Consider the following 25,895-nt stretch of genomic DNA (forward strand, 5'->3'; position numbering starts at 1 on the left):
TTCGCACATTCAAACGGCTGGAAACGTCTTCTCATTCACTACACTCTGTAGTGAATCCTATAACGCCCCATTTACAGAGTGGGAGCTCCTCAGTGCCCTTGCACATTGCCGCGACACAGCTCCTCTGTCTGATCGCATCCAGATGCAGATGATTAAACATCTCTCATATGACTACAAGCGACATCTTCTCGTCCTCTTCAACCGGATCTGTTGCGATGGCGTCTTTCCATCGCAATGGCGGGAGAGCACCATTATTCCGGTGTTCAAACCCGGTAAAAACCCGCTTGATGTGGATAGCTATTGGCCCATCAGTCTCACCAACGTTCTTTGTAAGCTGCTGGAACTTACGGTATGTCGGCAGTTGGGTTGGGTCCTGGAGTCACGTGGCTTGCTGGCTCCATGTCAGGGCGGCTTCCGCCAGGGTCGCTCTACCACTGATAATCTTGTGTCCGTCAGCCATCCGAACAGCCTTTTGCAGACAGCAACACCTGATTGCCGTCTTTTTTGACTTACGTAAAACATACGACACGACTTGGCGACACCATATCCTTGCCACATTGCTGGCCGGTGTGGCCGAGCGGTTCTAGGCGCTTCAGTCTGGAACCGCGCGACCGCTACGGTCGCAGGTTCGAATCCTGCCTCGGGCATGGATGTGTGTGATGTCCTTAGGTTAGTTAGGTTTATGTAGTTCTAAGTTGCAGGGGACTGATGACCTCAGATGTTAAGTCCCATAGTGCTCAGAGGCATTTGAGCCTTGCCACATTGTATGAGTGGGGTCTCCGGGGCCACTCCCGATTTTTATCCAGAATTTCTTGTCGCTCCGTACTTTCCGTGTCCAAGTTGGTGACTCCCTTAGTTCCATCCATATCCATGAGAATGCAGTCCCGCAGGACTCTGTTCTTAGTGTCTCTCTTTCTTTCTGGTGGCCATTAACGGTCTAACAGCAGCTGTTGGGCTGTCGGTCTCGCCTTCTCTGTATGCAGAAGACTTCTGCGTTTCGTACTGCTGCTCCAGTGCTGTTTTTGCTGAGCGGCGCCTCCAGGGAGACATCCACAAGGCGCAGTCATGGGCTGTAGCTGCAGCTCTACAGAGCCCTTGTCCAATCCCGAACTGACTATCGGAGTGTGGTTTATGGTTCGGCAGCGCCTTCAGAATTGCATTTACTCGACCCTGTGCACCACTGTGGGGTTAGATTAGCGACAGGAACTTTTAGGACGAGTCCGGTGACCAGCATACTGTTGGAGGCTGGTGTCCCTCCACTGTATATCAGACGTGCGCAACTGCTCGTCAGTTACGCAGCACACATTCATAGTTCCCTTAGCATCCGAATTACCGTCTCCTTTTCCCGCCCACGGCAGTCCATCTCCCGTATTGGCGGGCCAGATCGGGGCTAACGATTGCGGTTCGCGTGCGGTCTATTCTCTCCGAACTGGAGTCCTTCCCTTTACCACCTCTACTTGCGGTCAGTTCACGCACGCCTCCATGGTGTAGCGTCGTCTGGACCTTTTGTATGGCCCTAACGTCTCCGTTAATCCCGCCACTCTCCGCTGTCACTTCCTCTCGATTCTTGACGTGCTCCGGGGCTCTGAAGTGGTTTACACCGACGATTCAATGGCTGATGGTCACGTAAGCTTCGCATATGTTTATGGAGGACGTATTGAGCAGCACTCCTTGCCAGTTGGCTGCAGTGTTTTCACTGCAGAGCTGGCGGCCATATCTCGTGCTCTTGAGTAAATCTGCTCGTGCCCTGGCGACGCATTTCTCCTGTGTACTGACTCATTGAGCAGCCTACAAGCTATCGACCAGTGCTACCCTCGCCAGCCTCTGGTAGCGTCCATTCAGGAGTCCATCTATGCCCTGGAACAGCCCCGCCGCTCCGTGGTGTTTGTGTGGACCCCAGGACACGTCGGCATCCCCGGCAACGAACTTGCCCTCCAGGCCGGCCAAACAGGCGACGCAGAAACCGCTTCTGGAGATAGGCATCTCCGAAGCTGACTTGCTTTCTTACACCGCAGGGTTTTCCGGCTTTGGGAGACGGAATGGCATAACAGCATGCACTACAAACTGCGTGTTATTAAGGAGACTATGAATGTGTGAAGTCTTCCATGCAGGCCTCTCGCATGGAATCAGTTGTCCTCTGCCGGCTCCGCATTGGTCATAGGTGGCTATCGCATGGTTACCTACTCCGCCGCGAGGACCCACCTCAGTCTCGCTGTGGCTCCCAAATGACGGTCGTCCACCTCTTGCTGGACTGCCCACTTTTAGCCGCTTTGCGGCAGCCAAAACTTTCCCAGCACCCTGCCTTCGGTGTTGGGCGACAATGCCTCCACAGCAGCTTTAGTTTTACGTTCTATCCGTGAGAGTGGGTTTTATACTTCTATGTAGTTTTTAGCGCATGTCCTTTGTCCCTCTGTGTCCTCCACCCTAATGCTTTTAGGGTGGAGGTTTTAATGTGTTGCAGAGTGGCTGGCTTTCCCTTTTTATTCTCGTGGTTGACCAGCCACTGTAATCTGATTTCTTGTCTTACTGTCTTCTGTTTCTAGCGTCTCTCTGTTGTTTTCTTGTCCTCTTTTGTTCCTTTTAGTGTTCGTTGCCTTCCCTTCGCTCTTGTGGCTTTTCCTTTCTTTCAGTTTTGTGTTATATGTTTTGTCCGTTTTGGCTAATGGTTCAAATGGCTCTGAGCACTATGGGACTTAACTTCTGAGGTCATCCGTCCCCTAGAACTTAGAACTAATTAAATCTAACTAACCTAAGGACATCACACACATCCATGCCCGAGGCAGGATTCGAACCTGCGACCGTAGTGGTCGCGCGGTTCCAGACTGTAGCGCCTATAACCGCTCGGACACCACGGCCGGCCTCGTCCGTTTTATTCTCACACTTGTGGCATATTTTTATTAGGACCAAGGGACCGATGACCTCGTAGTTTGGTCCCTTCTCCCGCCTGTAAACCAACCAACCAACGGAACGAAATGTGTTTTGAGAGCTACATATTGTGAGTGTTGGGTTAAAGTGTAACCCAGTGCCATTCAAGTAGACGCATGCGGCAAACCTTACTTAAAGTGGTTGATTTGTAATGGCTTGGGATTGAACTCGGACGTTTCCAGTTCTTCTAGTTTGACACATTATTGCGCGGCTGTCTCCCCTCCCCTCCCCTCTCCTTCCGCCGCTCCACCGTCTATCCCCGTCTCCCACGCCTTTCTCACGCCTCTCCGCCCGTGGTAAGTGGTGAAGAAAAATTGTCAGATTCATTGTCCCAACATAGGGCTTGCGAGTACTAGCTCAAATTTAACAAGGCACAAGGAATCATCCTGGTACATACCAGAACTGATTTAGATGAATTACAGAATTCATGAATCAGAATCACTACATGGAGTTTTGAGCACAAGTCCTTGCAAATTATGGAAAAAGGATGTTATATAATTAGGATCAGCTGGCATAATAGTTGTTACAGGATGACTTCCCTAATAAACTTTGCTCGTCCTGTAGTATTTGAACTGTCTATGTTGAATGTATGTCTTCTATTACCAGTAGTTACTTTTATTCTACTTGCTGCTAGCCACGAAAACAGTGAGTGCTACCAGAATTTTTTCAAGGCTGAACAAACTTAAGAGTTAGTACTACATAACAGAAAAATCATATGTAATGACTCGAGTCCTGTGACCGTTGCGTCTGATAGAATTTTTCTATATCGGCATCGCACTATTGCACAACAAACCGAGAAAAAAAGGACGTATCTTGGATAAATCTTTAAATGCTTTGCAGCGTTGAAGCTACATATTTGCGGAATGAGAAAGTATGAATACGAAATCCACCAAATACAGCTCGATAGCTTCGTAAACTGTGAAATCGAAAGTGCGCTGTACGATGTCCTTTTGTCTCTTAACCTGGGCATAGGACACATGGTCTCCTCAGCCAATCAGAACACAGAGCGTGAGAACATTGTACGTTATGTAATCAGCCAATCGTGTCATCGTATTTTCAATGCACGAACACAAACGAGGAAAAAATTTTAAGAATGAAACACAAATAAATGGTTCAAATGACTCTAAGCACTATGAGACTTAACATCTGAGGTGATCAGTCCCCTAGACTTTACTTAAACCTAACTAACCTAAGGACATCATACACATCCATGCCCGAGGCAGGATTCGAACCTGCGACCGTAGCAGCAGCGCGGTTCCGGACTGAAGCGCCTACAACCGCTCGGTCACAGCATCCGGCTGAAACACAAATAGAATAGATATTCCAGTGTAATGTGCAAAATGCACATTACGAAGCAAAGCGATACTGTCACACACGTGTGATACCAAGGAAACAGAAAGCGCCGGTTTCCCAGAAAGGCACGAAATATCGCTAGTCGTGCTAGCATTGTTCGAAAGAATTATTGCATTACAATTCCACTGTGCCGTTAAAGTTTAGCTGCTTCAACAAAAAAAAAAGGAGATTTAATATATTTCTTTCTGGCTACGGCAATTTTGTACACTATCAAAACCCTTGTTGCCTTTACTTGTCCCAAATTTCACTTCCTCAACTCACAACCAGACCGTTGCATTCCAACCTAACCTAAATCTCTGGCTACGTCACGGACCAGTCGTTCACCACAAACAGTTTTTTTTACTTTCACATTCGTTTGCTTCGCCAGCTCAAGCAATGTGTGGTATTCCAATCTAACCTAGACTTCTGTCTATGCTGCAGATAAGTCTGTCACCCCAACCAGACTTTTTCTGCCAATTAGTGCTGTGCTGTTACGTCCCAGCCTAACACCACCGTCAGAAATCGAGAGATATTCGGAAAATATAGCCGAAAACAGTTTAACCACACTCCTGGAAACCGCGACCTATTCGTAGAATAACAGCCAAGTATGTGTAAAAACAAAGAATATAAAATTCACTGCTTCATTCCGAGCATATCACTACCCTCCTAGAATTTGCGATTGCAGTTGGTACCAATTTGTGGTTTCCGCCAACATTTTGAGCGGTACAATAGTCAGTATAGGGTGTAAAATAGTAAATTTTGTATGTGACATATCACTGGAGATCTTGTAATTAACTAGTGCATAAACTGTAAATTATGGCCGGCCACGGTGGCCGAGCGGTTCTAGGCGCTTCAGTCCGGAACCGCGCGACCGCTACGGTCGCGGGTTCAAATCCTGCCTCGGGCATGGATGTGTGTGATCTCCTTAGGTTAGTTAGGTTTAAGTAGTTCTAAGTTCTAGGAAACAGATGACCTCAGATGTTAAGTCCAATAGTGCTCAGAGCCATTTTGTAAATTACGATTTTCTACGTCACGATAATCGCGATACGGAAACCACGACGTATTCGGAATAAAACAACCGTGTTTTTCACTCAAACGAGAGTAGCAAGGTTATTGCTTCATTCGCCTATATTTAAAATTCTTACATCCCAGCCTAACCACATCTCTGATGGCAAAAAGCAGAACCAAAATTATATGTGAAACCATTGTATGTATTGCAATTTGTGTGTGTGCGCGCGCGCGCGCGCAACGTCATCGTTGGCTGAATAGATTACGTCTGCTATGGTCACTGTAATAGGCTAACTGGATAACGTGTCCACTGCTCAGATTGCGTAACAAAAGCACGTCGTATAGCGCAGTCTAGATTTCACAGTTTCCGAAGCTAATGTGCCGTATATGGACGTTTTCGTATTTATACTTGCTTATTCCGCAAATATGCCCTTTCAGTCTTTCAGCGCACTGAAGATCTATCCAAGAGTGTCTTTGTCTTCTCGGTTTTTTGTGCTACAGTGCCTGGAATTGCGATACCGACGTATAAAAATTTAACCAAGTTATAGTAGTTGACTATCTCCTTTTTGTTTACACAGAAATGAGATAAATACACTTTTGAAATAGGTGTAAGATTAATATTTGTAGCTTCCAGCTGACTTGTTGGACCACATATTCATGCGCAAATTACTCTGTTTTTCAGTACCCACATTTCCTGAAGCAAGATGGGAACAAATTGCACGTTATGCTGCAGCGGCGGAAACGCTACAAAAACCGGACCATCTTGGGCTACAAGACTCTAGCAGAGGGTATCATCAATATGTCGCAGGTACCAAAACCACTGTTCACTATCGTTGCAGTATTGCTGTTGGATACACCTAAAAAAAACTGTAACGCAGGAAGTGACAAAGAATTGTTCTAGAGTTAGTTTTTTGTGTGTGTGTGTGTGTGTGTGTGTGTGTGTGTGTGTGTGTGTGAACGAAGGGGGGGGGGGGGGAATCAATCCTTACTGTCTTGCTGTCTTGGCATTGACCTACAGAAAACAAGGAAAAAATATAAATTGGTATGGGGCTTTTCTAACTTCGTGTTCGACAATATATGAGGCTTTTATTACCAGTATCTCAGCAGAGGTGTGTCGATTAGTTTGTTGCATCAGGTTTATAACTTCTGTTTAGATGAGATTAGATTAGATTTACTTTCATTCCAATTGATCCGTAGTGAGGAGGTCCTCCAGGATGTGGAACATGTCAGAAAAACAACAATACATGACAAATATTTACAACTAAAACAAATAAGCTAATGTACCATTCCACAGGTCCCAAGTGGAATGATCATCATTTTTTAATGAACACTAAGAGTCATTTTACAAATACTAATGCACTGAATTTAAAATAAAAAAGTTTTTTATTTATTTATAAGGTAATAAACATGTAATACAACTACTGTAATACTTATTTACAATGAACACATTACTGCACTGAAATGGTGCAGATACTTACACACACACACACACACACACACACACACACACACACACACACACACACACATTTTCAGTGAACACATTACTGCACTGAAATTGTGCAGAAGTTATGTTGTACTTATATACAAATCAGTTGGTTTTACTAAGAAATTCATCAATGGAGTAGAAGGAGTTGGCCACCAATAAATCCTTTAGGCTTCTCTTAAACTGAATTTCATTGGTTGTTAAGCTTTTTATGGCTGCTGGCAAGTTATTGAAAATGTGTGTTCCTGAATAATGCACACCTTTTTGTACAAGACTAAGTGACTTTAAATCTTTGTGAAGATTATTCTTATTTCTAGTATTGATTCCATGAATTGAGCTGTTGGTTTGAAAAAGTGATATATTTTTAATGACAAATTTCATTAAGGAATAAATATATTGGGAAGCTGTAGTTAGTATCCCTAGTTCCCTAAACAGGCTTTTGCAGGATGTTCTTGAGTTCACACCACATATAATTCTTACTGCACGTTTTTGTGCCCGGAAAACTTTAGCTTGGCTTGATGAATTACCCCAAAAAATAATCCCATATGACATTATGGAATGAAAGTAAGCATAGTATGCCAGCTTTTTCATTTTTATATCCCCTATCTCTGACAAAATTCGCATTGCAAACAGAGATTTGTTAAGACGCTTCAGCAGTTCTGTGGTGTGCTCCTCCCAGTTGAATTTATTATCAAGCTGTAATCCCAAGAATTTAACACTGTCCACTTCTTCTATCTTCTTGTCATCGTATGTTAGACATATACTCTTGGGACACCCCTTAAAAGTTCTGAACTGCATGTAGTGTGTTTTTTCAAAGTTTAGTGACAAAGAATTGGCTACGAACCAGTGATTAATGTCCACAAATATTTTATTGGCTGATCTTTCTAAGACTACACTTGATTTGCTATTTATTGCAATGTTTGTATCATCGGCAAACAAAACAAACTTGGCATCTGGTAATGTTACTGATGAAAGGTCATTGATATACACAAGGAAAAGTAAGGGCCCCAAAATGGAACCTTGTGGGACCCCACATGTAATTAGTTCCCAGTTGGATGATGCCTGATAGCTTGATACATGTCTCTTTCCTAATAACACCCTTTGTTTCCTGCCAGAGATATAAGATTTGAACCGTTTTGCAGAATTTCCTGTTACACTATAATATTCTAGTTTACTTAAAAGGATATTGTGATTTACACAGTCAAATGCCTTTGACAGATCACAAAATATACCAGTTGCCTGCAATTTTTTGTCTAATGAATTAAGCACATTTTCACTGTAAGTGAAGATAGCCTTCTCAATATCAGAACCTTTTAGAAATCCAAACTGTGACTTTGGCAGTATGTTATTTGAGATAAGATGGTTATAAAGACGACTGTACGTTACTTTTTCGAAAATTTTTGAGAATGCTGGCAACAGTGAAATTGGACAGAAATTTGATGCTATTTCTTTATCTCCCTTCTTAAACAGTGGCTTAACTTCAGCATATTTCAGCCATTCAGGAAATATTCCACTGATAAACGACTGGTTACACAGATAGCTTAATATGTTACTTAGCTCAGAATCACATTCTTTAATTAACTTTGTTGATATTTCATCATACCCACTAGATGTTTTTGATTTTAAAGATTTTATGATGGACATTATTTCTGTTGGGACATTATTTCTGTTGGGGTAGTGAGGGTCAAATTCATATTATGGAAGTTACTTGAAATGTCTGGTCTAAGGTAATCCATAGCAGCATCTACCGAACCTGACAACCCCATCTTTTCAGTAACAGTTATAACTCCTCCTTCACTATATCCCATATTGTCTTTATTTTGTTATCTGATATGACTATCTCTTCCTTGTAATATATTTGCTTTGACATCCGTATTACAGTCTTTAATATTTTGCAGTATTTCTTATAATGTGCTATAGCATCAACATTGGAAATGTTTCGGATTGACAGATAGAGTTTTCTTTTTGTTTTACAAGATACCCCTATTCCTCGAGTAATCCATGGCTTCTTTGTAGACTTTGCTCTAACCTTGGTAAGTTTTGGGGGAAAGCAGTGTTCAAATAAGGTAAGCACTTTATTAGCAAAAATGTTATATTTTTCATTCATGCCATGAGCACTGTAAACATCAGTCCAGTGAATGTCTCTGAGGAGTGTCCTAAAATAATCAATTTTTGGCTTACTGATTACCCTCTTGAGCTCAGATTTAACAGATTTTATATCCTGTTCAGTATTAACATTTAACAGAAGGAACTTCATGTCATGGTCTGAGAGGCCATTGACTATTGGTTTTGTGATATAATTTTGTTCATTGGACTTTTCTATAAAGATATTATCAATGGCTGTTTGTGAGCAAGTTGCTATCCTAGTGGGGAACTTTACTGTGGGAATTAAGTTGAATGATAGTGTTACTAACTCAAATAAGTTCTTATTGGGAGAGTCTTTAAGGAAATCTACATTGAAATCACCAGCAACCACTATTTCTTTGTTTTTGGTTGTTAAATGGGCCAGTACAGCTTCAAGGTGGTTTACAAACAGATTAAAGTTACCTGCAGGTGCTCGATATACTCTTAATACTATGAAAGATTTTTTGTGAAAATCTAATTCTGTTGCACATGCTTCCATATGCTGTTCCAGGCAAAATTTATGAATGTCTATGTTCTTAAATTTATGACAGTTCCTGATGAATGTGGCAACTCCTCCTTTCTCCATTTCTGATGTACAAAAGTGAGATGCTAACCTAAACCCTGTAACACTTAAAAGTTCTATACCAGTGGTCACATGATGTTCCGAGAGGCAGATTATGTCAGCTGGGTTTGAAGACTCTAATTCATCTATGCAGATAGTTAATTCATTAATTTTATTTCTCAGTCCTCGAATATTTTGATGCAATAAAGATAGCTGACATTTCACATTGACTGAGTTAAAATTGGGTGTAGTTAAAATATCTGCTGACAGTTGAAAATTCTTAACCAATGGCTGTTTATGTTGATGTAATAAGCTGGAATTATGTTTTTTGATTTCTTTCTCAAACTGAAGGTTTGTCTCAGTTCTAACCTCTCTTAAAATTTGCTTTCTTTCTGTCCTCCCTACCCTAAAAAAGGGTCTTTTCTGAATCCTATAACCACTGGTATTTTACCACTCATGACAGTGCCTCCCCCCTTTAACTTTCCTGCTATTTCCCCAGCCAATTTACCCTTCCCCTTCCTGTTGAGGTGAAGGCCATGCCTAGTATAATCCCACCTACTGAGAGAATCAACATGAACCACACCAATGTGTGACCCCGCACCCGACATGAGCAGCCGTTCCAGCTCCAAATTAACTCTCTTGACAGAAGAGTTCAAATGAGGTCGGTCATGGCGCCCAAGAACAGATACAAACTCAACACTGGTATGCTTCGATGCTGATGCAATCTTCGCCAGGTCACACTCTATACTGTACCCAGGATCTCTGTCAATACTGTTACCTGCCCCACCCACTATAACCACGGTGTCTTCCTTAGTGAAATCTTTGCAAAGTGATCCTAAATCCTCTGTCACCTGCTCCAGACCAGCACTAGGTTTAAAAAAATTGGTGACCTGGTATTCTGATCCTAGTTCATCCTGCAAGAGTTGGCCAACACCTCTTCCATGGGAACTACCTAACAACAACACTTTCTTTCTCTTTACTGATTTCCCTACATTCTTACTTTTCAATTTGCTGCTGAAAGTTTGTTGTGCCCTGTCTACACCTGTAACTGCTTGAGGCTCACCAGCTTCTAACTGAAGCAACAGGTCAAATCTATTTTCCACATTCACCATAAAGCTGTCAGACAAAGTTCTAGGCCTGTTCCTCCTGTTGCCTGTTGCCACTTCCCACCTCTCTTTACCCTTCTCCCTCCTTAACCTGTCAAGATCTCCCCTGGTCTTGTCTAACTCAGCCTGAAGGGCAGCAATTTTCCCCTCCTGTTCCAGTATCTTCCTATCTCTACTACAAATCCTACAAAACCACTGATGAGTCTCATTTACTTCCCCTATTCCCACGCCACTACAGTCACCCACATGGAAAAAACTACAGCACCCATCACACCAAAGCCCCGACCTAACAATTCTACGGCAAGTCGAGCACTTTTCACTCATGATAAATGTAACAGTTTATTTAGAATAAGTCAGTTAAATTACAGATAAACACGAAAATATGGTTACACAAATTTGGCCTATACGCAACTGTGTGTAAACAAAAACAAAAGTGCAAAGTTTCTGAAACAACAAGTTAAACTTTATGCTACTTTCCGGAAATGCTAGTTAAATAATGAAGAGGTACGCTAAGTTAAATTGATGGAGAGAGCAAGGAACAACTAAACGAAATTCTATAGATTTGCTGCAGCAGAACGTAAACAGAAAATACGACTGTACGGTCTTTTCGCGTTTTCTGCTATATTACGTAAAGAAAAATGAAACCTTTAATGGTACACTTAAACGGCTCACTAATACACTTATTTACCACATAATCAGTACTAATCTATATGTTTTATAATCTAAAATAACTTATCTTTACGAGAACACCAAAACTCGCGCTAGTCGCCTGGCTGCAGGGCTGTAACAAAGGAGAAAGGGATGGCAAAAAGACTTTCATCTAAGTTTCTGGAACGATTACAAAACTTCCTCTAATAAGCATGAAGTGACAACACGCATATACAATTTCGCTTACTTGCAAAACTAACAAACAAGTTAGGATGCAAGTCGGCAACCGCTATGTTCTGAGGAGCCAAATGTTATGTCCTCATTGCTAATAATAAATGGATGGAAAGTGGCCAAAAGGATCTGTCGTTGTAGGAATCTGGACAAAAGCAAAAGATTATTTGATACAAGTGCACTTTAAGTAAAGATATTTTACTCATCTTGTTGATGAAGCACTGCAACACCATTGACAACTTGTGGCAGCCGTGGCTAGCTATAAGCAGAAGCCCGACGCGGGTGTGCACTGAACTTTTGTATCCTGAATGTTTGCCGATACAGCTTGCTATCAACAGCTAGGTGTAACGTTCGGCATCAAGTTAGCACCAGTGAACTAATCTCGAACTAAAAGGAGGTGCCCGCCATTTATAACACTGTAGTGGGGGTTTTCATTGGTCGGCGGCGTGGAGGTTCTTCGTTGGTCAGGTCATCCTGTTGGTGGTGATGTTCAAAGCTCCGCTCGCGATGCGTGCAGGAATTTTCAAGGCGCCAGCTCCGGCAGTATCGATAAGCTACAGTACTACAAAATGTTTCCTCATTGCTTAATTGCATGCAAGTTTCCTAAACAGATGTGCTCTCACATCCCGAAACTTTGAATAAAAGTTTGTTACATAGCAAAATTTGTTTTTGGTAATGACATTTTTTGTGGTGCAATTTGAGAGTTAAAGAATTCCGTGTTTCATCCGAAAGAAATCGCATAATATTATCTTCGTTATGTGACATATGTATGTAATAGTCTTCTCATTCGAACTCTGGAAGAGAAAAATGAAACAAAATCAGCTGATCATTTTGAGGCACTAAAATATTTTAAATATTTTCATAGTGGTTTTAAGTTTTTTATTTTTTTTATTATTTTTTTTTTAAAGAATTGACCGATTGTCTTCTTTCAATTCAATAGGTTTTGCAACGGCAAATGGACCTGGAACTCGATCTAGTGAGTGAAAGTAAGGACAAATCTGTCCTCAGCAGTATTGTTGCACGTGTTTCCGTGCAAGCAGTCTGCAGCCAACCTGTTGACCACGAGGATTCAGCTAAACATGCAGAGGCACCAGGTATACATGGAGAATAGTGTAATTTTGATAACTATTTTATTTTTTCAGAGTTTGATTTAGTCTTCTGATTTATTATAAGATTAGATTAGATTAGAGATTAGATTATTACTTGTTCCATAGATCATGAATACGACACTTCATAATGATGTGGAATGTGTCGGGTTAATAAAAGGTGTCTATACAAGATATTACATTAGACAAAATATTACATGACACTCAATATTTTTATTTATTTATTTATTTATTTATTTTGGAGCGGGGGGTTGGGAAATTACCCACTTGCTATATCCAAAAATTCATCTGATGAGTAGGAGGAGTTGCCATTAAGAAATTCTTTTAATTTCCTTTTAAATGCTATATGGCTATCTTCAGACTTTTGATGCTATTAGGTAAGTGACCAAAGCCTTTTGTGGCAGCGTAATTTACCCCCTTGGCTCAGAAGGGGGTAAATTATGCTGACACAAAAGTCTTTGGTCACTTACCTAATAGCATCAAAAGTCTGAAGACAGCCATATAGTATTTAAAAGGAAATTAAAATAATTTCTTAATGGCAACACCTTCTACTCATTAGATGAATTTTTGGATATAGTAAGTACCGCAATTTCTCAACCCCTACTATAAAAATATTGAGTGTCATGTAATATTTTGTCTAATGTAATACCTTGTATAGATACCTTTTATTAATCTGACACATTCCACATCATTACGAAGTGTCGTATTCGTGATCTATGGAACAAGTGTATTAAAAAGGGGAAACAAATTCCTTAAATGAGTCTGTGACCTTTAAAATAATACCCTCTTGATCATGTAACATGATGTTTTTATTTATCCTGTGAGTGACATGTTTTGGATACTGCCATCATCAAATCCTGTAATTAAGATCAAAATGCCACAATAGTAAAATATATGTGTTGCTGTACACATGTTAGGGGCCTTACCAATCATATGCCTACAGCAAGAGCCTCTTCCAATTTTCAGTACATTATTTGTCCATTAGATATTAGTGTTCATCCACAGCAACCCATATTTGGAAATGTAGTTCCCGTTCTATAGCGTTTCAGTTCAGATGTGTAACACATTCATGTCTGCTAAAGGAAAGAGAAAAGTCTGAGTTGGTTGTCCTGGTATGCAATAGGATATACAGGATGACGTGTACTACGTCAGACGGTCACCTGATGTTACTTAATGTCTGCCTTGCTGTGAGGCCTATTCAGTGTCTGTCATCTCCTATACAGTAAACATGGTTCAGTACACCTTTTTGGAATATGCTCCTTATGTATGGCAAAACTCGAGGTAACGGAATAGTTGGGAGTCGGCTTTATCACAAACATTTTCCATACAATAGTATGCCATCGCACAAAATTTTTGCCCAAGTCGTGCAGCGACTCTGAGGAACAGGTACCTTCACTACGAACGTGCAGGACTGTGGTGCTCCACGGCAATGCTACGCACCCGAATTTGAAGAAGATACACTGCATTGCATTGAAGAGAACTGGTCAGCGAGTACTCGAACAGTTGTGCTTGCAGTGGGTATTAGTCACAGTATCATCTGGTACCTTCTGTGTGAGCAAAAATTATATCTGTACCACTTACAAAGTGTACACACTGTGGATCCAGCTAATTTTTCACAATATGGTGTGTACTGCATGTGGTTCCTGGCTCCACTACATCGACACACCCCTGTTTCTGCATAGAGTTCTGTTCACAGACGAATGTATGTTCACTAGTGACTGTGTTCTGAATTCGCAAAACAGCCGTGCCTGGGTGGATGAAAATCCTTGTGCCACACATGTTAGTGGATTTCAGCATTGGTTCAGTATTAACGTGTGGGCAGGTATTCTGGATGGTCATCTGATTAGGCCATTCCTCTTTTCACTCGAGCTAATTTGTCATGTGTAATTGATCTTCCTACAAAACGTATTGGACCCATTCTTGGAAGCTGTACCAGTGAATGTCCATCGAGAAATGTGTTTTCCGCACGATGATGCGTCACCTCACTTCTCGAGCACAGTTCAGAAACATCTAATCAGTCGATACGGTGTAAGATGGATAGGCCGAGCGGTCCAACTGTGTGGCTGCCGCGATCAGCAGATTTGATTCCTGTGGACTACTACTTGTGGGTTTGTATGCAAAATTTAATTTGTGAGACTCCTGTAGAGACAGAGGAAGAGCTGATGGCACACATTCTGGCCACAGCACTAGAAGTTGAAGAGACACGAGGTGAGGTGGAGAAGATGTACCAGACATGTTTCGTAGGTACGTTATTTGTAAAAATGTTGGTGGTCCCCACATCAAGCTTTTGGTGATGTACAAGTACTGTAATGTTTAGGTATTAATACGAATAAATGCACTTCAGTGACAAACAGATGTTCTGTTGTTACCTAGTAATTGTACTGCATCACGCCTAATTCAAGTCCTCGAGCAGAACTGGATGAGTTAAACACCTGAACTGAAAAAATTATAGAACGAAAACTGTACATTTTCAGATATGGGTTCCTATTCAAAATATTATGTACTCTCCCTTACACCTCGCCTCCTCGTGCACTGTCGAATATCGAGTGGTACCTCTTCTAGAAGAACCAGCAGAATGAAGTTCAGAAAGTGTGGATACAAATGTCCTTGTAGAACTCCATTTATAAATAAGGCCCCACAGTGTAGTTTCCTACGGTGCTGCACCATTCACTTATGCTCCACAGCTGTTGATGTTGCACCTCAGGAGGCCAGTGTGCATTTTCGGCTGCTCAGTAGCGCATGTTATGCAGATTTATGTTACCGTGGATGGCAAATGTTGCTTCATCGGTAAATGGCACATGTTAAAAACTTAAGGTAGACTCTCAGTTGCTGAAGTGTAAACTGACAAAATTCTGTATGGCATTCAAAAATTATGGTTGCTGTGTGCCTGATGTAGTGACAGATGAAGGGATGGAAATTCTGTCAATGCCGGATGGAAATGGCACTCGTCTGGCTGATTCCACATTCCTTGGCAATATGTCTTGTACCACTGTGCGGATTTATTAGCATCATAGCCAGAACAGCTTCTTCATGTCCTATGTCAGTTGCAGTCTTCCTTCTTGCCCTCTTTTTGACATTAAAGCAGCCTGCCCGTACTAACATCTTAATAATTTGTGCAGTTACTTGACGTGTCAGACATTGGTGATCCAGATAGATAGCCTTATACCACTGTACTGTTTTTACACAGCATTTCTTTTACATTCAACATATGATAGTAGTGTATCCAACTTCTCCTCATTGATGTACAAGTGCACATGCAGTGAATGAATGTTGAAGCACAAATGAGCAGCCTGCAGTGCAGACAAGTAAACAGGCAGATGTGTTGACATTCTGACATGTAGCACAAGAGCTTGGAGGTGTTTGCACTGCTAATACCAATTCTGGCTACCACGCTGTCACACTCTAAGGCATTTCTCTATATTTTTTATGACAGGTCTCAATGCCAATATTAACAAATGCCATATCACTGTAATTGTCTTCTCAAGAGCTATCAAATGTAGATATAAAAAGTGTAGAGTTCCATTTAGAAAAAAGAACTTACTTCAATGTCCCCACTGATACCAGCACAAAAAAATTAATCAAACAAAATAGTACATAGCCTTCAATATGCTAACGTTTGCCGAAAACTGCGTTTTGATATGTGTACTATTCATGAAATAAAAGGGGTGTTACATCTCACAGTCAACAACAGTAAAAAATCACCCACAAAACACTGAATTGACATTTTGTCTTTATTTTGATGTAATTTATAATTCAAGGTTTTGAACACAACATTACATTATGATTACAAAAGTAAAATTGTGTAATTTATTCCAGAACGTGGTGTGGCAGACTTTTCTGATGAGGAAGATGACTTCAGTAGTAATGAAGATGATGCCTCAGATTCTGAACCGACAGCTGAAGATGCAATGGCAAGAAGGGCTCGTAAAGCAGCTAGAGCAAAAATTCCAGCAAATGCCAGGGTTAGTACATGTATCATATACCACAGAAATCATTCTCGGCCAGGTTGGGGATTTTCTTCACCTGGGGACTGGGTGTTTGTGTTGTCTTCATCATTTAATAATCATTCCTGAAAGTGGCGATATTGGACTGAGATAAGATTGGGACTTTGTATGGGCTCGGATAACCACACAGTTCAGTGCCCCACAAACCAAACACCACCACCTCAGAAATGAGTTTTAACTTACTTGCTTTTAAAATAAGTATTATAGAGCCTAGAAATAACCCTTGTAGATAGATGAATGTGCTGGTAAAAAATAAAAGCTTCTACATGTCTTGTGCCAACTTTGAATATTAAACATACTCAGTCTAAAAAATATAACCATCAATGCAGTTTATATACAATAAACCTCTTTCGATAGCATGGATCAAATGGCTTGCTTTGTTTCAGATTAATGGTAATTAGGAAGCTTCTCAAAATTTTAACATCTGAAATTACAAAGACACACAACAGTTGAGTAGTGATTACCTTCAGTAGGAAAAATTCCAGTACTGTTGTTACAAATGAATAAAAATGAGAACACTAATCCTAATGTTCAGATCTATTAGTTCATGCCTCAGGGAGGAAAGACAAGGGAGGTTGGAAAGAGTAGAAGTGTACTCAGACCTCAGGACAAGAGGCACACACATGCTGTGATGGAGGGGGAGGCTGAGCACATCTTTCTCCCCTGCCCCCTTCCCCATCATGAAGTTGGATGACCTTCCACCGCTTTTTAACCTTCCAATCCCACTTTCCTCCCTGAGGAGGGAATTAATAGTTTCAAAACCTAAGATTAGTGTTTCCACTGTCATGTGTGTCTTGACAGTACTTTTTGTTTCCTTGTAATTTTATGGTTTTCCCTGATGAATTTTTCTTTTCATCAGTGTATATCACTTTGTAGTTAACACACAGTGTGTATCCTGACACTGCTGCCACTGTCTGGTGTGCATTTTTGCATTATCTCTGGAGGATGACTTCATCCAAAAGCAAAGTACCTGTCCGCTGCCAAGCATTTTTCCTATTTCATGTACGATGAGCATTTGAAAAGTCTGTGCAAAGTCCGAGAGATGGCACCACCAGCATGTATCGAGGTCATGTTTAGTTAGTAGCATATTTGGAAAGAATGCTCACCAAGTTTGACATATTGGTCTATTTCTTTGTGTTTGGCATCTGTGTGAATCAAGGAAGTCGAATGGTTGCCAAAAAAAGGATGAAAAAGAATTTCCTGTGACAATTAAACATTACTTTATGTAAGGCAAAACGCCTCAGGAGACTAAAGAGAAGCTTGATAAAAATTATGGTGACTCTGCATCTTCGATTAGAATGGTTAATAAGTGGTTTCAAAATTTTTGGAGTGGTCATATGGGCACAAGTGACGCTGAGCATTCTGGACACCTTGTGGAGGTTAAGACTCCAGAAATCATTGGTAAAATCCATGATATGGTGATGGATGAAGGTACGTTGGGTTGCTAGTGCTGTGGGCATCTCGAATGAACAGGCACATAATATTTTGCATAAACATATGGACATGAGAAACCTATCCGCAAGGTGGGTTTTGCGATTGCTCATGCTTGCCCAAAAATGGAATCGTGTGAAGGGTTGCAAGTATGGTTTGCAGCAGTACTGGAAGAATCTGCAGCATTTAAGCGTTGTTTCGTCACTGTGGATGAAACATGGATACATTACTATACTCCTGAGACCAAAAAACAATCTAAACAATGGGTCACCAAGGGAGAATCTTCACCAAAAAAGGCGAATACCATTCTTTAGACGGAAAGGTTATGGTGACTGTCTTTTGGGATTCGCAAGGGATAATCCTCATCTAACAATCTGGAAAAGGGTAAAACTATTACAGGTGAATATTATTCATCGTTATTGGACTGTTTGAAAGCTGAGCTGCAAGAAAAACGCCGGCAGTTGGACTGCAAAAAAGTCCTTTTCCATCACGACAATGCACCAGCACACACCTCAGCAGTTGTGGTCGCAAAATTAATGGAAATAGGATTCCATCTCATTTCACATACACACCCCCCCCTCCCCCCCCTGTTCTACAGACGTGGTTCCCTCGGGCTACTATTTGTTCCCCAATTTGAAGAAATCGCTGGCGGGACAAAGATTTTATTCAAATGAGGAGGTGATTGCAGCAACTAATAGCTATTTTGTGGACTTGGACAATTCCTGTTCTTCTGAAGGGATTAACAAATTAGAACAGCTTTGGATTAAGTGTATAAGTTTAAAAGGAGACTATGTCGAAAAATAAAAAAAGGTTTACCCCAAACATGTAAGTGGTTTTTATTTTTGCATGGACTTTTCAAGCACCCCTCATAATGACAAACTGCCTATTGGCTTCTGTCTCGGGTTCTTCGGCCGACGTTCATCTAATGATTTTTCTGACATTTCGCCAGCACGAGTGGCTGGCGTTGTCAAAGCTCCACCCTCCATTGCCGGTGGTGAACAGTTCACCACCGGCAATGGAGGGTGAAGCTTTGACAATGCCAGCCACTCGTGCTGGCGAAACGTCAGAAAAATCGTTAGATGAACGTCGGCCGAAGAACCCGAGACAGAAGCCAATAGGCAGTTTGTCAACAAGTGGCCACGAAAGCCTTAACAATTTTGTACCCCTCATAATATTATATTACATTCTGGACTTCCCGTTGATGGACAAACTGTATTATAATGAGTGAACAATGTACAGAATATTGGATACTAAACTGTACTAGCGGGGTGAGAAATGACTGTGTATGTGAAAATAGTGTATTCGGGGGGAAATAGCTGTAATGTGAATATGATCACCAATAGAGCCTGTAAATCATAGTGAAATTGTCACATTACCCTTCATTTGCAGCAGTAGATCTCTTGAGTCATGACCATATGCCATTAAGGATGTACACAGCATGCAGACTCTTTGTAGAATTTGTGAAGGGGATTGAGATGCTGATGACAGATGGGAGGTTTACGTTGGTGTGTGAATAGTGCTGGATTGGAATGCGGTAGAAGGGGAAAGCATAAAAGACAGAGTTATTGTAGAATATTGGCTCAGTAGTAGGGATGAGAGGGTGTAAGAGTAATTCAGTTCTGCAATAAATTTCAGCTATTGATGGAGATTGTGCTGTCCAAAACTCAGAAGAGTTGGTGGTATACTTGGTAGAGGCTCACAGACCCTGGAAGATTTCAGCTGGGTTATATAATGGTCAGATTGATTCAGAGATCAGATACTGATTGTAAGGTGTGCCCAGAAGCAGATTTAGACTTGGATCACAATGTAGCAAATATGAAGAGTACACTGAAGTTCGAAGGGTTTGTACTGAAGTACTGTAGAATAATGACGTATCTGAAGTTCCCTAAGGTGATAAGAATACCATTACATAAGGATACTGTGATAATACCAAAGTAGGCAGTTCAGTTGTAGAATTGACATCTCTGAAAGGGGCAGTCACACAAGACGGACGACAAATATACGTGCAAGGATGGTAACTGCAAAGAACTCGTTAGTAATAAAAGAAATACTTCAAATATTTGTTGAAAGATGGAAGTGCAAAAATGTTCAGTTAAAGATATGAATAAAACAGTATTGACACACGGAGTCCCTGATCAACGCATGTCTGTAGGCAGGGTGGTCAATGAAGTAAAACACTTAGCACCTGAAAGCACATTGATTACTGACACCAATATGCAATCAGAGCTGAACTGATATCCTGGACAGAGAACCATCCTCTTCACTATGATGAGTCTTAATGGTAGCCACTTGCATCAAAACTTCTTGCTCGTAAAATGAATCATCAGTTTTCTTCGACCTCCAAATGTTGGTCTTTGCTTCTAAACTTTAGTAGAGTGTAATGCAGAGGACGTTGTGATATCTGTGTGCTTTTGTCTTTTTAATATAGGGTCGTAATTCTAGACTTAATATGTGATGTCTGGCAAGTGACAAAGGATACAATACAACCCAAATTTGTGTTTTACTGACTTTACCGACAGTCCTTCTTTCTGCACAGCTGTAAAGATCCAAAGTAAGTCTCCTGCGCTGTATTTCACTGGTCAGTGCTTGGCATTGTAGTGTTCTTGGTCTTTCTCTGTAGCACTGTGACCGAGCTGCCTTGCTTCTTTGGTGCTGGTGATGAGGTGTTGCACAGTCATGGTGAATATCATGCAGTTGAAATGGAGACAGTGTGTCCTTGTCATTTAGGCCTCATGATCATGCAGCTGAAGGCAAACTGCGAAGCCTGTAGTGTCTTGCGTTGCTGAATTGTATGTGAATGTCACTATGGGCAGTATTTTATCCAAATATCTCTGTTTGACACCAATGTTTATTGAGAGCATATCTGCAAAACGTGCAGTGGGTAATGCCACAGCTAGAAATTACTTCTCATATTAGTCCAGAGTGCAAAACTTTTCCACAATCACGGATCATCACATGCAGTGCTCCTTGCCTCAGAATGATGTCTTCTATAAGAAACTTTCAATTTCCAGATCTTAAACAGTCCGCACAGTTTTGGTAACAGCATAGCAGGTGAAATATTGCACACTGTTATCCATAGATTCCCGTTTTTCAACTTTGGAAACCTCCCCAAGAGGTTGATATCACCTTGGTGGAGCGACGCTACTGCAGAGGTAATTGAAGCACTTACTTGTATCGTTGGCATTCCTCAGGGTGACTGTCAGTGTCTACTGGATCAGTAGAGACATGACCAGTGAGACCTGTGTGTGATTCTGTCAAGAGACTTCACAAATCCAAGGTGACTAGTTGTTGGAGGCTCAAGGAAATACAGGGTAGTTATAATTAAATTTTTGCTACTTGAGCCAGCGTAGATGAAAAACTATTTACCATGCGGATATCGAATTTTATAGGAATGATGTTCAGACTGTATGCTGCAAGATTCTGTCATTAGAAGTTTTGGCGTCATTACATTGTATTGGGTGCCGATATGGTATGGTGATGTAGGGTCGAAACCCAAGAATCAGTGTGCATTACAGTTGCAGAAAGTCAAGATGGGTGTGGACAAGGTGAGTAGGACTGTATTCATAAAGCTATTTTATCAAAACAATGGGAATAGTGCTGCCGCTCATTTAGAGTATCAATTCATTAAAGGAGCACGGAGAGGTCCTGTTTCCCCACCAGGGCTGAAGAACATGATTCGGATGTTCAGATTAAGTGACAATTTGGGAATTGCTCACAGGAGTGGCCGGCAGCCAATTGTGCCACAAATTGGTGAAGTTACTGTTGCTACAGATGAGAATGCTGGATATAATGTTTGATGTTCAAGCAGTGCATAAGCTGTGCACAACAGCTGAACATTCCGTGGTCCACCATTTGAAAAGTGCTGTGAACAATTTTGAAATGATATCAGTACAAACTTGCAGGGTGTTATGGATGCAGGTGGTCATTAAATTGAGAAATGTTTTGTAAGCTGGAATGAAAACATGGTACACATTTAACAAACACTACCCTCTCGTGAAAATAAAAATGTGTTTCTTCCAACAGTTACTTCTCTTCTGCATGTCCTTAAAAATGTTTCCACAAGATTTAATTGTTCTACGATCACTCATTTTTCATAGGGGCCCCCTCAAGTAGCAAAAGTTTAATTATAACCACCCTGTACTTCAGGATAGCTGGCTGTGGATGGGATGGGCTTACAGACGACCATTTCTGCCCATTGGGTCATAGTTCCTATTATAAATTGCTCTGTTAATTGACTGGAATGCTCCTGTGGTCGGTTTCTCCTCCTCCTAGGCTATTATGGTTTTCAGCAGTGCTGGATCTTCCCTCTGTTCAGCAACAACGTCCTTTAATTCAGTGTGACTGAGATTTAGTCCCCAATGCTGTGTTCTGTCAAAGGATTCCACGAAAGGCAGTTGGCATTCTTGTGTCTGCATCGGACTCCTCAAACCTCAGTGCCATCTCGCCAGTGGACACGACAGGTCCTTCAGGCCAGTCAGGCAGCATACTAGAGAATGGTGGTCTGTCAAAGCACGGTGGAAACTTGATGGCCCAAATAACTGCTAGGCACTTTTTCTTAGGTGTACGGTAGTTCTTCTCAGATTTGGAGAGTACTCTGGAAGCATAAGTTACCATTTTTTCAGCACCTTCCTGAATTTATATTGAAACTTCTCATATCCCAGAACTGTTTGCGTCAGTGTGAAGTTCTGTGTCAGCATTCTTATCACACAGTGCTAGAAATGGAGATGTTAGCACCTCTTTATGAACAAGGAAAGATCTTTCTTGTGTTTCATTTCAGGAAAATTTGACATCTCTTTGCAGTAGTCCTTACAAGACATATGCCTTGGTACAAAAGTCCTTTACGAATTTCCTGTTGTATGAGCACGTTCTGAGAAAATTATCACATGACAAAAGTGCCGAGGAGTCAGAAAATGTGTAAGTAGTCTTAATTTCTGTGAACTGAGATGGACTCCACTGCCATTCATTAGATGCCAAAGATTTTTATTTCTTAGGAAATGACGAGGCACTTTTTCGGACTTGTGTGAGACTTCATGTCTGAATGCATTTCAACATGGTTGTCAGTCAGCTTAGATGTTCTTCAGATCTCTTAAAAGATGCTCATTGAGATGTTGAAGCATGTTGTGCATCATAGGTGGCTGGAGTGTTACATAGTCCAAATGACATAAACTTGAACTTAGATGATGATAGGAGTTATGAAGGCAGTCACTTCCCTGTGAGCCTTGTCAGCCTCAGTTTGCCAGTAGCCTGCCTATGTGTCCATAGTTGAGAAATACTTCGCTGCTTTCAAGCAGTCCAGGGTGTCCTCAGTACACAGCAATAGATAGAAACACCTTTCTTTGTGATTTTACTGTCATCGGTAGTAGACACAGGAAAACTATGTGCTGTCCTTCACGAGGACCACCGGAGAGGACCAAGTACACTTCGATGGTTCAGTGATGTCATCTTGCAGCATCACACCTTTTCTGTGTGGATTATCCTTTGGTTAGCTGGCAACACACTACACAAGCACTGGTTAATTGGTGTATAATCTCTTGTGTTGATACAATATTTTATCATGGACTGCTTTTCACCACTCTTGTTTTGCAACCATCCAAAAACGAGTGCAGAATGTCTAACGTAAATTGACGGTCAGGTCAGGTCGGATCAGATCCTAGTAACTTCCTCCCCTACATTGTCTGTAGTGGTAAAGCAGAGTCTTTGTAGAGGCAGTAAACTGCCCTTAGTATACTGATTTGGCTGCCCCTATGCACTTACCTATGGGGAAGAGTTGTGGATGCTCATGAATCAGGACATTTAGTGCTACAAAGTTCTCCTTGACCTCTTACAATGCTTATAATCTTTGCTGGTATGTAGATTTCTATTGTGACCTGAGTAGATTTTTGCAGTTGACCAAACCTTCACAGTTTAACTGACCATCTTGATTAATGATTGGAAGTAGTCTCTCATTGATGACAACCAAATAACAATGTCTTCAGTGACAAATGGTAGACCAGAGCAATCTTTGCTATGTGTGCCTTTCGGAATAGCTTTTTGGAGTCTGATCGTGCATTTGCTTGTGATGCTTGCAAGAAGTCTCATCTGAAAATAATGTCATGACATAGTATGTTAAAAAAAATTGAAAGGTGTGTGTTCTGTAAGGGATAGTTACTTTTGCAACACATGTTGCTGTCAACTGGATGTACTTCCCATTTGAGACTTTCAGTACAGTCGCTTCCACATCACAAAACAGTCTTCTTTAGCTGGACAATATTGTGGAATGGATCGATGTTCCTTCTTTTCTGAACAAGACTTTGACAAAAGATTATCAGTCTATCCTTTTCATAATGTCGTTGATATTCGATATTCCAACCTGGAATCTTCTTTAACTGATGAAGATAAGCATCCAACATTACAAGAAAGGAAGCCACTGAGTCGACTAGTGCCCCGACAGCTCGGCCGTCGATGACAGTCTTGATGAGATTTCCTGTCACCGCAGTAACTGCATCTGTGGTAGTCTCACCTCACTTAGTGTTCTTGAAGTTGGTGGTTAAGCAAGTGGTTAGTACCTCTTATGGTGACAGGCAGTTGGGGATTGAACTCGTCCAGGGTGTGGTGATGGTTTGTGTCCCGCTTTAATTGTCTGCAGTTGACTTACATGTTGCGATGGTTGACATCTTATGACATAATAGTCATCAAACACTTGTCTTTTCTATCTGCAGTAGCATAGGGGTACAGGGAGTCCACATTGAAAATATTATAGCACATCTCCAGAATGAATTTTTCATTCTGCAGCAGAGTGTGCATCAGTATGGAACTTTCTGGCAGATTAAAACTGTGTAGCAGACCGAGACTCTAACTCGGGGCTTTTGCCTTTTGCAGGCAAGAGCTCTACCAACTGAGCTACCAAAGCAGGACACGTGACCCATCCTCACAGCTTTACTTCCACCAGAACCTTGTCTCCTACCTTCCAAACTTCACAGAAGCTCTCCTGCGAAACCACCAGGAGAGCTTCTGCAAAGTTTGGAAGGTAGGAGTTGAGGTACTGGTGGAAGTATAGTGTTGTGGCGTTGCAAGACAGCCACGCCACTCGGAAGTAGCCGAAATGCACGCATACACACACGCCGGCTGGCGTGAGGTCTGAAACAGGATACTTTATGAATGCTATAAAGAAAAGTACGTAGCTCCTCGAATACTTAACTTTATTCCATCATTGTGGTACATCGCTCTTGACGATACAATTGAGACTCTTTAAATACAAGCACTGTAAGGCTAATGGCGCCTTGCTAGGTCGTAGCCATGGACTTAGCTGTCTCTCGGCAAATGAGAGAAAGGCTTCGTCAGTGTAGTCGATAGCAAAGTCGCCGTACAACTGGGCGAGTGCTAGTCCGTCTCTCTAGACCTGCCGTGTGGTGGCGCTCGGTCTGCAATTACTGACAGTGGCGACACGCGGGTCCGACATGTACTAATGGACCGCGGCCGATTTAAAGCTACCACCTAGCAAGTGTGGTGTCTGGCGGTGACACCACATATAGCTGTGAGGCCGGGTTGTGAGTCGTGCTTGGGTTGCTCAGTTGGTAGATCACTTGCCTGTGAAAGGCAAAGGTCTCAAATTTGAGTCTTGGTCTGGCACATTGTTTTAATCTGCCAGGAAGCTTCATTCTAGCACGTTGTCCTCTGTGCTCCAAATGCTTAGCGCAGGAGTTAGGATAATACTTGTGTTGGTCAGATGTTGGGTTCTTGTTTGACAGTTGCAGTATAAGTTTGAGGTGGCAGAATACATTCTTAACGGTGCTTTTGAATGGTTGTGAACAGAGCATGTGAGACATGGTGCTATGGAAAGATGTTGAAGGTTAAGTGGACTGTAAAAATATGGAATGACGAGGTTCTCCACAGAACATCAAAGAAAGAAACATATGTAAAACATTATCAAGGAGAAGAGATAGTATAATAGAA

The 25,895-nt window shown here is 41.6% G+C and overlaps 1 protein-coding gene across 4 annotated transcripts in view; it reads left to right on the forward strand.

Moving 5' to 3' along the window:
- Positions 1-25,895, forward strand: part of LOC126164408 (phosphofurin acidic cluster sorting protein 2) — a 704,396-nt gene that overhangs the window by 533,774 nt on the left and 144,727 nt on the right. For 3 of the 4 annotated variants that reach the window (XM_049920238.1, XM_049920240.1, XM_049920239.1), the window contains exons 4-6: positions 5,948-6,073; positions 12,363-12,516; positions 16,345-16,490. In XM_049920238.1, coding sequence (XP_049776195.1) covers positions 5,948-6,073; positions 12,363-12,516; positions 16,345-16,490 — 426 coding nt within the window. Of the gene's footprint in view, positions 1-5,593; positions 5,789-5,947; positions 6,074-12,362; positions 12,517-16,344; positions 16,491-25,895 lie in introns of those variants that run through there. The other variant, XM_049920241.1, reaches the window with a different exon arrangement.

Source organism: Schistocerca cancellata, chromosome 1, assembly GCF_023864275.1.
Source record: "Schistocerca cancellata isolate TAMUIC-IGC-003103 chromosome 1, iqSchCanc2.1, whole genome shotgun sequence".
Classification (NCBI taxonomy): domain Eukaryota; kingdom Metazoa; phylum Arthropoda; class Insecta; order Orthoptera; family Acrididae; genus Schistocerca; species Schistocerca cancellata.